The following is a 13,414-nucleotide window of genomic DNA, read 5'->3' as shown; positions in this document are numbered from 1 at the left end:
TCTAGTGTATCTGAAGAAGTGTGCATGCACACGAAAGCTCATACCAAAATATAAACTTAGTTGGTCTTTAAGGTGCTACTGAAGGAATTTTTTTATTTTGCTTCGACTCAGACCAACACGGCTACCTACCTGCTTGCTCCTAGATTTTCACTCACACCTCCCTGCCTGGAGGAGTGCAGAGGAGGGAGCACCATTTTGTGGTTCACCTCAGAACGGCGCAATTTTGTCTTGGTCCAGCCCTGACTGGGCGGAAGGTGAAAACTATGTTAACAGATGCCATGCGTGGGAAGAGGAAGATGTAGGAGCTTTCCGTGGGGGTGGTTTGTGTGCAGGAGAGGAGAGGCATGGATATTTCTGCAGGAAATTGTTTCAGAGAATGCGGTTGGCAAGCTCCGTAATTACATGGGGTGGGAAAGGGCATTTCTCGGGGGTTAAAGGGAGGGAAACAGCAAGCTGAAAGACCCTGTATGGCAACAATGACGCTTTGCGGAAAGTGCTCTGCAGTCAGAAGCAACTTCAGAAAGGAAGAGGTGAGGAAGAGACCAGATCTTGAACTGAGGCGGGCGGCTGCCTGAAAGAAGCGAGGAACGTCCTGTGAGCCACATCCTATTTCGCACACAAAAACACACACACGCACCCGAGCCCATGATTCGTCCTCTGCTCAAGGGCCCAGCCTTTGCGGCTGCCACAAGCAGTCGGAACGGCGTCCTAAAATTAGCATCCAGCGAGCGGGCTTTGCGTGGCGAGGAGGCTGTCGCTCCTGGATGGGTGCAAAGCGCCGTCACTCTTGCCCAAGGAGGCGGCGCCTCTGCGCCGTCAGCGCCTCCCCGAGCGAGGAAAGAGGACGCGGGAGCCAGACGGACGAGGAAAGTCGGAGCGGGGACGCGGCGGGGCAGCAGAAGTCAGCCGCGGACCTTGTCCAGCCGCGAGCGGGAGGAGAAGCAGCAGCAGCAGCCCCAGCCAAGCGGCGGGGAAGTTGCACTGAGCCAGCGCTGCGCCCGAGCCCCCTGCTCGCTCTCCCCGCAGCGTCTCTGGTGCGCGCTTGGGACCGAGGAGGGGAGGCCGCCTCACTTGGGCCCCGAGAAGGCGGAGGCGTCCTGGGAGGGAGGGGGGCAGCGGCTGCCATGAAGGCCAGCGGGGAGCAGAAACGGGCCGAGGCGGCCGCCAGCCCGGGCGACCCCTGGAAGGAGTGCATGGAGGTGGCGGTGCAGCTGGCGCTCCGGGCGGGACAGGTGAGCAGGCGCCACGTGGTGGGCTCTGGGGAAGCAGGGGGGGGCACGGGGGAGGGTGGTGGTGTTTCCTTCCGATGCTGCCCCTCCCCCGACCCTGCGGGTCTGTAAGCAAGAAGAAGCTCCAAACACGGATTGACATGCCTTTCTGCCTCCTTTTGAGATTCGTGTGGGACTTGAGAAATCGTTGCATCTCTCTCTCTCTCTCTCTCTCTCTCTCTCTCTCTCTCTCTCTCTCTCTCTCTCTCTCTCTCTCTCTCTCTCTCTCTCACACACACACACACACACACACACACACACACACACACACAATGTTACCTGCTGGGCAGCGAAGGGCCAGGTCTCCTGCTTGCGGACAGAGCTGAGTACCGCAAGCCTTTTGCACGCAGCCTTGTCATTTCTGGCTGGCCGGTCGAGTTTGTGCATGTTTGGCGATTTAATAGCTCCCTCTTACTCCCGAGCAAGTGCATAAGATTACACGTGGAGAAAAGAATGGGAAGATGCTGGTGAAAGAGAGAGAACTGGTGGACAGAATTACTTTTTCAGAAATGAAGTCAGATGTGGGCAAACTGTGGATTAACAGCTTAGGAGGTAAATGGGGTTCAACTGGGCCAGGTCAAACAAAAGGGCAAAGGAAGGAAAACTACCTTGCATTTCTGGACATTACAGAAATGGCTCTTCTTAACTACCTGGCCTAAAAGTAGCCCATGGTAAAATATCAAAGAAAGCATTGTTGGAACACATACTTTTAAGAAACAACACATTAATTTGAGGTTGTTGAGTGGGTTTAAACAGGAGTAATATGTATTGCATCATTGCTTTATCTGCATTAATGTATTCAGTGTCAAGGATGTATCTTGTTAATATTCAACAAGAGTTTGGGTAAGAGTCTGTAGTCCTGATTTATCTAGGAATGCCTTGCTTTTCCATTGCCAACTTCATATACCATTTAAGGAGCCACATTGTTAAGATGTGGCCCCTTTTTTAAGGGCAATGTGTGGGTTGAAAAAAATGAGTTAAAGGAGATATCAGTTTCTAGCCAGTAGCATTCCATTAACTGGTAGTTGAAAATGTGTTTTTACATACAGTACAGGTAAAGGGAACTATGCATTATAAGAAATCCTAGTAAAATGACCCAGTAGAACTACTGTACATCAATATGCAAAAACAGAGTAGTATTTGAAGGCTTAACAGCAAATTCTGTCTTCCTTTAGCTCAAATGTTTTGTTATGGTAAGAATGATCCCATAACAAGTTCTCTTTCCAGGCCAGGTTGATTGTAATTTCTTCTCAATGTCAGGGTTCAGTCCTGAAATGTGAGGCCTGTTCTCACAAGGACAGGACCCAACTTGCCTCAGTCAGCAATCTGGCCACTAAATTCTGTACCAGCCACAGTTTCCTAACTGTTACCAGGAGGAGACACATGGGGAAGGGCCATAGCTCTGTGGAAGAGCAGAAGATTCCATGTTTAGTCCCTGGCATCTCTACCTTGGACTGAAAGAGACTTCTGTCTAAAATGGTGGAGAACCACTGTCAGTAACTGTATACACATTTCTGAGCTATGGCCTGTGTCAGTATAACACAGCTTCTTCTGAGTTGTCAAATTAAAGCAGAAGTAATAGGTAAATTGGGTAAGCATTCCCTGCAGGACTTAATCCAAAAGCATTTCCCTTTTGATTTCAGTTGAAACAACAATGTGTAAAAATACTATCTCACTGAAGTCTCCCCTTTGTTCATAAAATTTGGATGGCTATCAAGTTGCTAAAGCAGAATTTGGTCGAATGCTGTGGTAGTCGTCAGGGGGAAGATAGGCCCATTGTTCTCTGGAAACAATTGTGTGTGTTTAAGACCACATACAGATAGCCCTCCCTGTCATCCACCCTCTGCCTCTTTAGATGAGTGATGAAACATCTTACCTGCTCTCTTCAGGACAATTTCACCAAAGAAATCACTGTGGAACAATATGTAAAAATACACTTGCGCTTATAATGGCTTCCACCACAGCAAAGTTCTTAATGATGGAAATGTAACCGAATGGATTTTTACATCCTGATCGTGTACATCAACACAGACCGATGTCTCTGAAATATTGGTGACATGTCACAGCAATACCAGTTTGATTTTTCTTTTTTTGGGGGGGGGGAATAATTTTTATTTGATTTTACAAATTCAGTTTGATGTTTTTAAGAAATTCTATATGGGCATAACTTTTGTCTATTGTTGTCTATTATTTGTTGTTTATTTGAGTCAGTTGAGAGTTCTGTGGAGGGAAATGGTAAAGTAATTTCTGAATTAATTTTTCTAGATTATTAGCAAAGCTCTCACTGAGGAAAAACAGGTGTCTACCAAAACTTCTGCAGCAGATCTTGTGACAGAAACAGATCACTTTGTGGAAAACTTAATTGTTTCTGCTCTGAAAGAAAAATTTCCCTCTCACAGGTAGGTCCAGCTATGGTATTATCCTAGGCAATGTCAGGAATGCTTTGATGGTGTTTCCTGCTTGGCAAGGGGTTGGACTGGATGGCCCTTGTGGTCTCTTCCGATTCTATGATTCTAAGTTATGTTTTGAACTGGAATTGAAAATGTCATTCTGTGAATAAGAGAGCTTGGAGAATATCAATATTAATAGGGTGCTTCACACATTGTATGGGTGCAGTTACTGAATTATAGAAACATGTACCTCACTTACACTAGTAAGGTAACAGGGATTGGCTACAGCTCTGTCAAGCGTACCTTTGGTGATAAACTTGGATGTGATGCCAATTGTATGAAGGTGTCATAAATGGATGGGGAACTGGTAACCTGTGGGCTAGGTGCAGCCCATGAAGCTTTTGCATCCATCATACAGCCTCCCCTCATCTGCTCCAGCCCCATGAAGTAATTAGCTGGGACATTTTTTCTTAACCCTAACCGCTGCATGGGAGTGATTTTTGTGGTGGTGAGAGCTAGCCATGGTGAGTTAACCTTCCCCATATGTTGCTACTCTTCTAAAGATTGTGGGGAGCCAGAATGGCAATTAGGCTTAAGAAAACAGATCCCATTAATGCAAATGGGGACCTTTGTTCTAAACCTCATTGCCAGATTGCTGGCAGTGGGGGAGAGAAGGGAAGATTTGTAAATGACTTACAAAAGGGGGATGGATGAGCGTGGGGACCTGTGGTTTTGGTCTTGTCTACCACTGACATGCAGCCCTCAACCTAGCTGGCTCCCCAGTTATGCAATAAAATGCATAGCCCATCGCAGTGCTTTGAGATACATTAGACTGAGAGCTAGTCATTCAATGAGCTTTGTGGTAATTGGTGATTTGAACCAAGATGCTTCAAGTGATCTACCAGCCCCAGGAAAAACATTCCCCCCTCTGACACAGCACCACAGCTAGGAGGTTATAGTGCTCAGGAAACAGGAAGGAGCACTTTGGGGCATTTGGAACGTAAGTGAGTAGAGATCTAGGTGGGGAGAGACGAACCTTTTCTCAAAGCATAGCACTGCAATGAGGGGGGGAAAGACAGAACTGGGAACACTTTACTTCACCATCATGATGCTGGGCTAGGAGGGGAGAGCTTCTCCTCTCATCACAGTTCTGTGATGGAGAGGTACCTGCTCCTCTGCTGATTGGCAGAGAAAGGGTGACTGATTGTCCCCAGGAGAACAAAAAAGCTGACCACCTTCCTGTAACCATTCTACTCCTCCAGTTAAACATCTGATGAGAGTCGTTGAGTATGTATAACTGGTTGGCTATGGGCAGGGAGACAACATGTTAAAAGGGTGTGTTCTTTTTTAATTCTCTTGCCTCCAATGTCTTCTCAAATCCAGATTAGATTTCCCGTAATGAAATGAATATAGTAGTTTTAGCCTAATCTTAGTGGACATCTGTTCACATGAAAAAAGCCCAACAGCAGCAACAAAAACAGTAACCTTCCCTTTATGTAGGCTGGAACTGAAGGTTGTTTTCAACTACCGTAAGTTGCCATTTAGTTTTAATTGGGAAATAATAGCTGTGAAAAGGTGGGAAAACAGTAACTCTTCCAGATGTACCGGTAGGTAATCTTGTAAACTTGATGTCCTTTGTGCAAGCTGAAATTAATTGCTGGAATGTACACATAGTGCAGCAAAAGGTCATGGGTTGCATGTGCATTATAGCACAAGACATGTTCAAAAATACATTCTTGGAAACAAATCATAGTAAGCATTACTTTCAGTTTAGGCTTCTGAAAGGAAGGCCAAAATTGGTGCAGCTTATTCTCTTTATGCTAAACCTTGGTTTAGTGTGATGTCCAAATATGGCAATTGCATGACTAGGGAACCCACACTGCGATTTAGAGCCAAATAAGACATGATAGTGATAAACAGGCGTTTCCTATTCATGTGCCTGCCCTGTTCTTATATAGAGAAAAGGGTGAGTCTTACTCAATAGTTTTTATTTCAATAGTAAAAAACTACTCATTGCAGAGCGACTTGTATATCTTCTATATGTGCTTCCGACTCTCATCCAAAATGACACCACTTACCGGTTGTGATGTACAAACTGTTGCTACATTGTAGCCACAAACAGCTTTCCATGAGTGATACTGTGCATGGGTTTCCCTTTTGTGTAAGACCCTGAAAGGAGGCCCTGAAAGTCACTTGAACACCTTCTATATGTGCTCTTGGATAATATGCAAAGACTCACAAAGATCCCCTTAGCATAACTTTTAGTACTTTATCTGATGCTTGTTTAAGGCCAAATGTAGCAGAAAATAGCTACATCTGGGGATGCCAGTGGCTTCCAATAAGTAATAATTCAGTTTTAATTTTCTCATCCATTATAGGTTTATTGCTGAAGAAGCTACTGCTGCTGGTTCAAAGTGCATTCTCTGTGACAGCCCTACCTGGATTATTGATCCTGTTGATGGCACCTGTAATTTTGTACATAGGTAAATACATAAACAGTGCTGCAAAAAAAAAGCTACACCTGCCTTTTCTCAGGCTCTCTGTCATTCTTTATTTTTCTGTGTCCTCCAACCTATTTGAGTAAGGCTTGCTTGCATATAAGGTTACTTTCTTGAGTCAAGTTCTGCTCCAGTGCTTTGGGAGGAAGACTCTGATGAGTGCATATGCACAAACTCAAATCTAGATGTGTGAGTTTATGACTTTGGGCTTCCCAAGTGTTATTGTGAGGGGAGTGCACACACTCAGTTCCTTTGTTACATAGTTTGGCTACTATCAAGATAGGTTCTTGCCCTTGTAGTGCCTTGTGGAAGTCTATTACAGGTGGACAGAACTGAATAGCACCAAACCACAAGTGGAGGGACAAGTACCAAAAGGGTGTAGTTACTAAGTAGCACAAGAATTTGGAGCTACCATTGCTGTACCATAAACAATAATCAACTGTAGTGATTGGCACCTTAGTTCAGCATACCAGTTACCTATAAAAACCTTATTCAAAGAGAGTCCCTTATCTGAAATCCAGAGAACTATTGGACTAGTACAATGTACCTAAGAACAATAGCTTTTAACAATATACTTTCCTTCTCCATGCCTTTAGCATGGCAGACTGGTTTTGAAACTCAGTGGAGATTTCAAAAGAGGGAGGGACAGTTGCAGTTGAATCAGTCGTCTAGTTCTAATCAATTGCACAGCATCCTAAGATTTGAAGGATAATGGAAAGGGATTTTCTGAGAATCAAAGCCAAGTCAGCTATTTCTGCTTCTGCTAGAGGGGCAAGGTCACTGCTAAACTGACCCACCAGATCAGGATGCCCCTAATTCTTTAACCATTAGGCTTGTTTTTAAAAGGTAAAAAGTAAAAATGTGCAATTCCTTCAGGTACAAAGAAATTAAGACTCTCAGATTTCTTAGCTGAGAACCAACACAATCACATTTCTGACATGTAAAGCTGTTGAAATTAACTGTTTAGAGAGCATACTAACAGACACAACTGGTTTTATTTACACAGGTTTCCGACTGTGGCCGTCAGCATTGGATTTGCTGTTAATCAAGAGGTATAAGCTAAAGCCTTATCTGCTGCTATCATGATTAAGTGAAAGATTAATATCTAACGAACAGTGAGAATCTTGTGAGCTTTATAACAAGTAACAAAGCTCACAGAAAGCCATTTAGGTTACTGTATTTATCTTGAAGTGTTACTCTGTTATAACCTTGGTTTGAATACACCAATTTGCATAATCCTGAAACCAATCCTTCGGTGTTGTGAGTAGTCTTATTATGACCTACCATAAATGAATGGATTCAGGAATCATCCTTTGGGTAAAAGAGTATGTATAAGTCTGGCAGAATGTCTGGCAGAATGTAATTGTAGCTAATCCCAGTTTCAGGGACCTGTTTTTATAAGTAGTCTTGCATGTTTTATTTCTGTTAATGTTTAATTGTCTTTTAATGATGGCTTTTTCTATGTTTTTCTTATTTTTAATTTGTAAGCCACCTTGAGTCCCTGTCAGAGAAAAATGTGGAATATGTATGTATGTATGTATGTCTGTATGTCTATTTTCTTAAATAAGGTCCATTAAAATCAACAAGACTTGTTTCCAAGTAAATGCATTTAGGAGTGTCACACTTAAAGAAAAGGTCAGATCAAGCCATGCTATTCATTTCCTGAGTGACGCAAGGAGCTTCCTGCTCATCAGCCAAGTGGCAGACTTACCTCCTGTTTTTTCCCCCTATTGCCATCTACCTACCTGTGCCGCAACATAAATTTTCACTCTTGTCTTGACTGTTAGAAAACATGTATTGGCAGCCTTTATAAGTCTGCCCTTGATACTATTCCTTCAAGGGCAGAGTAGCTGACTTTGCATTACACAGATGCAATGGTAATACAATGCAGCCTTTTTTCATGCAGAACCCACTAGAATGGAAAAGGACTACACTGTAGGGGAAACAAGAAACGTTGTCTGTTGGCTGGGACACATCCTTGTTGCTAGATGGCAGGTGGAAAGGACAAACTTGTTCCATAGAATAATATTTGGCAAAGACATGTTGCATATGTTGCAACTACATGCATCTTTAGTTCTTATCACCACTCCTTTACTGTATATTCAACACCAGCTATTAGTAACTTAGGATATAACTTCACATGCCTGTGTCAGACTTAACTTATTCAAAGCAACTGTAAAATAAGATATGGGGTGATGTCAAGTGGTAAAGCAGAGATGGGATACTGAACTTTTTATCTATGGATTTTGTGCTGTAGGTTACTTGAAGCCTCTCTGTCCTGCTACTCCAGGCAGCACCACTCAACAGACTTGGCAAACAAGAGTTTTTGTGCCAGCACTATATCTGGATAGTAACTGGTGCTTAACTTGAAAACTAAGCAGTTGTGTGCATAAAAGATTTCTAGGGGCTTCCTGAACATGTAAGAATTAGCCCTAAAGTGTCTGTGGAGATGGATTAACTAATTTCTTATTGAAATTTTATGTACCTTGTGAAGTTGAAAGTCTGGTATGCTCAAAACCATTTCTTCTTTATTATCAGTAGCATAAACTGCCATTTATATGCATTTTATATAGTGTTAATCTGTTTATATTGCAATATATATAATACAAATTGCATTCATTATCTTTTTCTTTTCCCAAAACGCTAAAGCTTGAATTTGGTGTAATTTATCACTGCACGGAAGAACGATTATACACTGGTAGAAGAGGTCAAGGGGCATTTTGTAATGACAAAAGGCTTCAGGTATCAAAAGTGACAGGTTGGTTTAAGCGCTCTAAAAGAAATATTTTGAATAATGTATTATTAGGAAGTCATTACCATATGTAGGTAGACTTACAGAGCAATCTTCTGCATATTTACTCGAAGTAAGATCCACTCTGTTTAGTGGAGCTTACTTCCAGGTAAGTGCACATAAGATTGCACCCTCAATGTATCTTCTGCATAACTGAATATATTTTACATTTATTTAAGTAGTCCTTCTTTTCTATACCATACTTTAATTATTGAGCTTAATAGTTTAAAAGAGGCTTTTATAAATCACTGTAAATTTGGCTGCAACAGAACTGGTGACCTTTGCTTAATCTTATGATTAGGCAGCTCTTGAGTGACAGGTGAGTGGACATAGTTCAAATCTTATGAATGGTGCTGGCATGAATCTCTGTACAATTATGTAAAACTATCTGAAAAAATGTATTCTAAATATTACAGCCACTGCAGGGAAAGTATTTTAAGCGTACCCTATTTCATGCTGGGGCAGCAATAATGAAGCAGCCTACTTAGGGTGGATTAGCACTGTCAGCCTGCCGAGTTGGTGGAATTCTAGATTATTTATTACCTATTTCTTGTGGGAAAATATGTTGACTTATTTCTATCAGGGTGGAAGTAGAGAGACCTTTTATTGTGATTAAGGAAGACTAGTAGACTTCTCAATGGAATTTTTTTAAAAATTAACGTAGGATGTGAAGTATGTGTGTATACGCTAAAGAAAAGTTGTCCAAAAGCTAAAATTCATTTAATTGATCCTGGAATACTAGGACCTGGGACAGGCTTCTAATGTGTGCAGCTCTGAAATAGCAGCATGAGGCTATGCAATCACTTTAGAGGCTTTTTCAAAATAATATGTTAGTTCATGGTGGTAGTATTAATTCTGAATTTGCTGTGATTCTAAGAGGGTAAGACTTTGCTTCCAAATAAACATATTTAGCTAAAAGTAATAAGCAGATTTGTTTTCCATAATTTCAAGACACAGAATTTTGTTGAAAGCTTTTGGAAATAAGCAAGACTCGTAAAAAAGAACAGTAATATATGAACATGCGAAGCGATCTTATTGTAAAATATCCAAAGATCCTTCACAGTAGAAATTGGACAGTGCTTACTTTGAGAAGCTGTTGTAATAACGCAAAATAATCTTTTGCCTTGCAGATATCTCAAAGGCCTTGATTTTAACAGAGATTGGCCCAAAACGAGATCCTGACACTTTGAAACTATTTCTCAGCAACATGGAGCGATTGCTTAAGGCCCAAGCTCATGGGTAAGATCTTCTTTAAAAAGTAAATAAATCATAAACCTTTGTAAAGAAAAGAACCTTTCTTCTTGCCTGGGAGTTATGAAGACGGGGCAACCTTGTATTGCATTGTCAAGTGAATAGCACAAGCAGACATTACTTGCAGGATATGATAACATTGTAAAGAAAGGGGAAGATGTTGAGACAAACACCTAGAAACATATGACTGTCTTTTCTTAAGATAATATTTTAACTTATTGTGAATATGCCAGTTTGTCTGTGCAACAAATCATTGGTTAAAATTGATGACTTGTTTTTCTAACCTTAACTCATGAGTACATCCTCATGGGTTGGCTTTATCAATGGTTTTCGTTCTTTTCACAAGTATTTTTTGCTCCCACCTGTGATTTATTGTAGGGTTCGTGTCATTGGAAGTTCCACGTTGGCGCTCTGTCTTCTAGCATCTGGTGCTGCAGATGCATATTACCAGTTTGGCTTGCACTGTTGGGACTTGGCAGCAGCTACAGTTATTATCAGAGAGGCAGGTGGTGTTGTGATGGATACTTCAGGTAAGCAAAAAATAGATTTTTATAACACATGTTTATAATGCACATTTATTTATAAAAATATTTATATCACCACATCGTAAAAAAGCTCTTTACAACTATCTATCTATCTAACATAACATAACATAACATAACATAACAACAACATAACAACAACATAACATTTACATACAGGTACCATCAACAGCGGGTGGCGCTGTGGGTTAAACCACAGAGCCTAGGGCTTACCAATCAGAAGGTCGGCGGTTCAAATCCCCGCAACGGGGTGAGCTCCCATTGCTCGGTCCCAGCAACTGCCAACGTAGCAGTATGAAAGCACGTCAAAATGCAAGTAGATAAATAGGCACCGCTCCGGCGGGAAGCTAAATGGCGTTTCCGTGCGCTGCTCTGGTTCGCCAGAAGCGGCTTTGTCATGCTGGCCACATGACCCGGAAGCTGTCTGCGGACAAACGCCGGCTCCCTTGGCCCGTAAAGTGAGATGAGCGCCGCAACCCCAGAGTTGTCCGCAACTGGACCTAATGGTCAGGGTTACCTTTACCTTTACCATCAACTAATTACTGTATTTTTCCATGTATAAGACGATATTTCCCTCCAAAATTTTTAAGTTTAAAATTGCATAGCTGCCAAGTTATCCCTTTTTTTAAGGGATTTTCCCTTATGCTGAATAGGCTTCCTCGTGAGAAAAGGGAAAACTTGGCAGCTATGAAATTGGGGTTTGTCTTATACCTGGAATGTTGCAATTAAATATATTAATAAATACATGCTGCCATGCATATTATTCCCCCTCCCCAGCCTCACCTCACTAATGGCCTCACGACAAACCCTGGTCTGGTACTCCCCCCCCCCAGCAGCCCCCACTCCGGACATTGTCCCTTCCACCCGGTTCCCTCAGCCGCCCCCTGGCTACCCAGACCCCCCATTCCCCAAGCGCACTCACTCAGGCAGCTCTGGAAGTCGCAGCTCCTCAATCAGCATTCACATCTGCCGGTGCTGGTGGCGTAAACACACAGGCAGGAGAGCTGGAGCTGCAGCTACAATGGAGTTACACTGAGCTGACAGGAGCAGCTTGCCTCACTGTTTGATGTTTCAATATATGGTACTAAATATACCAGTGTTTTTAATATTTAATAAAATATCAAAGTTGTTCTGTTTGGTGTTTAAAATATTTCTTTCTTAATTTTGGGCTCAAAAAATAGGGGGCATCTTATACATGGGGGGAACCTATACACAGAAAAATACGGTAATATGGAATAAGGTAATATGGAAAGATTGCCTGCATAAGTCTGATGAGTTTTCAGGAGGTGTTAAAAGGCTGAAACTGAAGGTGCCTGCTCAATGTCTATTGGCAGAGCATTCCACCCTTATTGGGCAGAAAACGTCTGAGTTTTGTTGTTGTTGTCAGATGAATCCCACCAACTTGACAACCAGCTATGCTATTGCAGATGCTTTCAGTGATCAAGTTCAGATATAAGAGTTTAGGCCAGGCATCCCCAAACTTCGGCCCTCCAGATGTTTTGGACTACAATTCCCATCATCCCTGACCACTAGTCCTCTTAGCTAGGGATCATGGGAGTTGTAGGCCAAAACATCTGGAGGGCCGCAGTTTGGGGATGCCTGGTTTAGGCATTCCTTAAGGTATCCTGGACCTAAGATGTTCATTTACAACAAATGCTCAGTTACAGATGGGCAGCTAGTGCATATGTTTTAACAATGATGTCATATGCTATCAGCCATGTGTCCCAGTCAGCAGTGTAGCTGTTGCATTCTACACCAGCTGGAGCTTTGCAGCAGACCCAAGGGCTGTGCCACATAGAGCACATAATAGTAATCTAGCCTCGAGGTTACCAGCACATGGACTTCTGCAGTCAGGCTATCCCAGACCAAACATCTGGTAAAACTCAGAGGACGCTTTGGCATTTTGGTAGTGACAAAAATGTATCCAGGAGTACCCACAAGCTGGGCACATATTCCTTCAGAGGAAGTGCAACCCCATCTAGAACAGGCAACTTACCTATCTCCCAATGGTTGCTTTGATAGAGGGAAGGTGGGTGCGTTCCAGCTAAGCGTGGCTCCTTAATGTCTTCCCATGAAATGGAGGTCTTGCATCTGATGAATTGTACTATATGGGAAATGGTTTGAGTCACAGAGGGGGCAGAGTCTCACATTACTTTTGAATCTCAAGTGCTTGCTTTGATCAAATCCCTCTCCTTTTGTAGGTGGACCTCTAGATCTAATGTCATGCCGAGTGGTTGCAGCAGGTACCCAGGAAATGGCTGCATTCATAGCTCAGGAAATTCAGACTATTCACTATAGTCGAGATGATGAGAATTGACCGGACTTACATATTCCTGAACACAAGGAAACTTGTCCTTTTGGAACTACATTGCTTCCTTCAGGATGGCTTGCTTATAGGATAAATGGTTTAATTGTATGTTTCTTAATACAGTCTATATAGCAAAGGTATTATTAAAAAAATTACTTGCATTATAGGAAGGTGAAGGGAAATTTTAAATTTTTGTAAGCTACTTGGCCCCCCTTTTTAATGAGAATTTATTTCAGCTATGCTTTAAAAAAAATCACAGGTATCCCAGATTGAGTTGGCTTCTTGCCTCTTTTAGGCTGAAGCAGAGGGGAAGCGGGGTTTGTACCACATTCAAATATAAATAAAACTTTATTTTTGCAGATCTCA

General features: G+C 42.4%; 1 protein-coding gene across 1 annotated transcript; it reads left to right on the top strand.

The window, feature by feature from the left end:
- The first annotated feature begins 804 nt into the window (after positions 1-804).
- Positions 805-13,414, top strand: IMPA2 (inositol monophosphatase 2). Its single transcript, XM_035125641.3, has 8 exons — positions 805-1,232; positions 3,534-3,667; positions 6,037-6,141; positions 7,163-7,208; positions 8,806-8,914; positions 10,078-10,186; positions 10,577-10,728; positions 12,942-13,414. Exons 1-8 carry the CDS (start codon positions 1,125-1,127, stop codon positions 13,055-13,057), a joined length of 879 nt encoding a protein of 292 aa, XP_034981532.1. The 5' UTR covers positions 805-1,124; the 3' UTR covers positions 13,058-13,414.

This window comes from Zootoca vivipara, chromosome 8 (assembly GCF_965207765.1).
Source record: "Zootoca vivipara chromosome 8, rZooViv2.hap1.1, whole genome shotgun sequence".
In the NCBI taxonomy this organism is placed as follows: domain Eukaryota; kingdom Metazoa; phylum Chordata; class Lepidosauria; order Squamata; family Lacertidae; genus Zootoca; species Zootoca vivipara.
Note: the sequence above shows the minus strand (reverse complement) of the source record. Positions and strands in the feature narration are given on the sequence as shown.

What these genes read in the sequence shown, in the direction of transcription:
- IMPA2 (XM_035125641.3), top strand. Translation starts at nt 1,125, where the DNA reads ATGAAGGCCAGCGGGGAGCAGAAACGGGCCGAGGCGGCCGCCAGCCCG. An exon ending in GAAAAATTTCCCTCTCACAG is followed by an intron (nt 3,668 to 6,036) that starts GTAGGTCCAGCT and finishes CATCCATTATAG; the next exon opens with GTTTATTGCTGAAGAAGCTA. An exon ending in GATTTGCTGTTAATCAAGAG is followed by an intron (nt 7,209 to 8,805) that starts GTATAAGCTAAA and finishes AAAACGCTAAAG; the next exon opens with CTTGAATTTGGTGTAATTTA.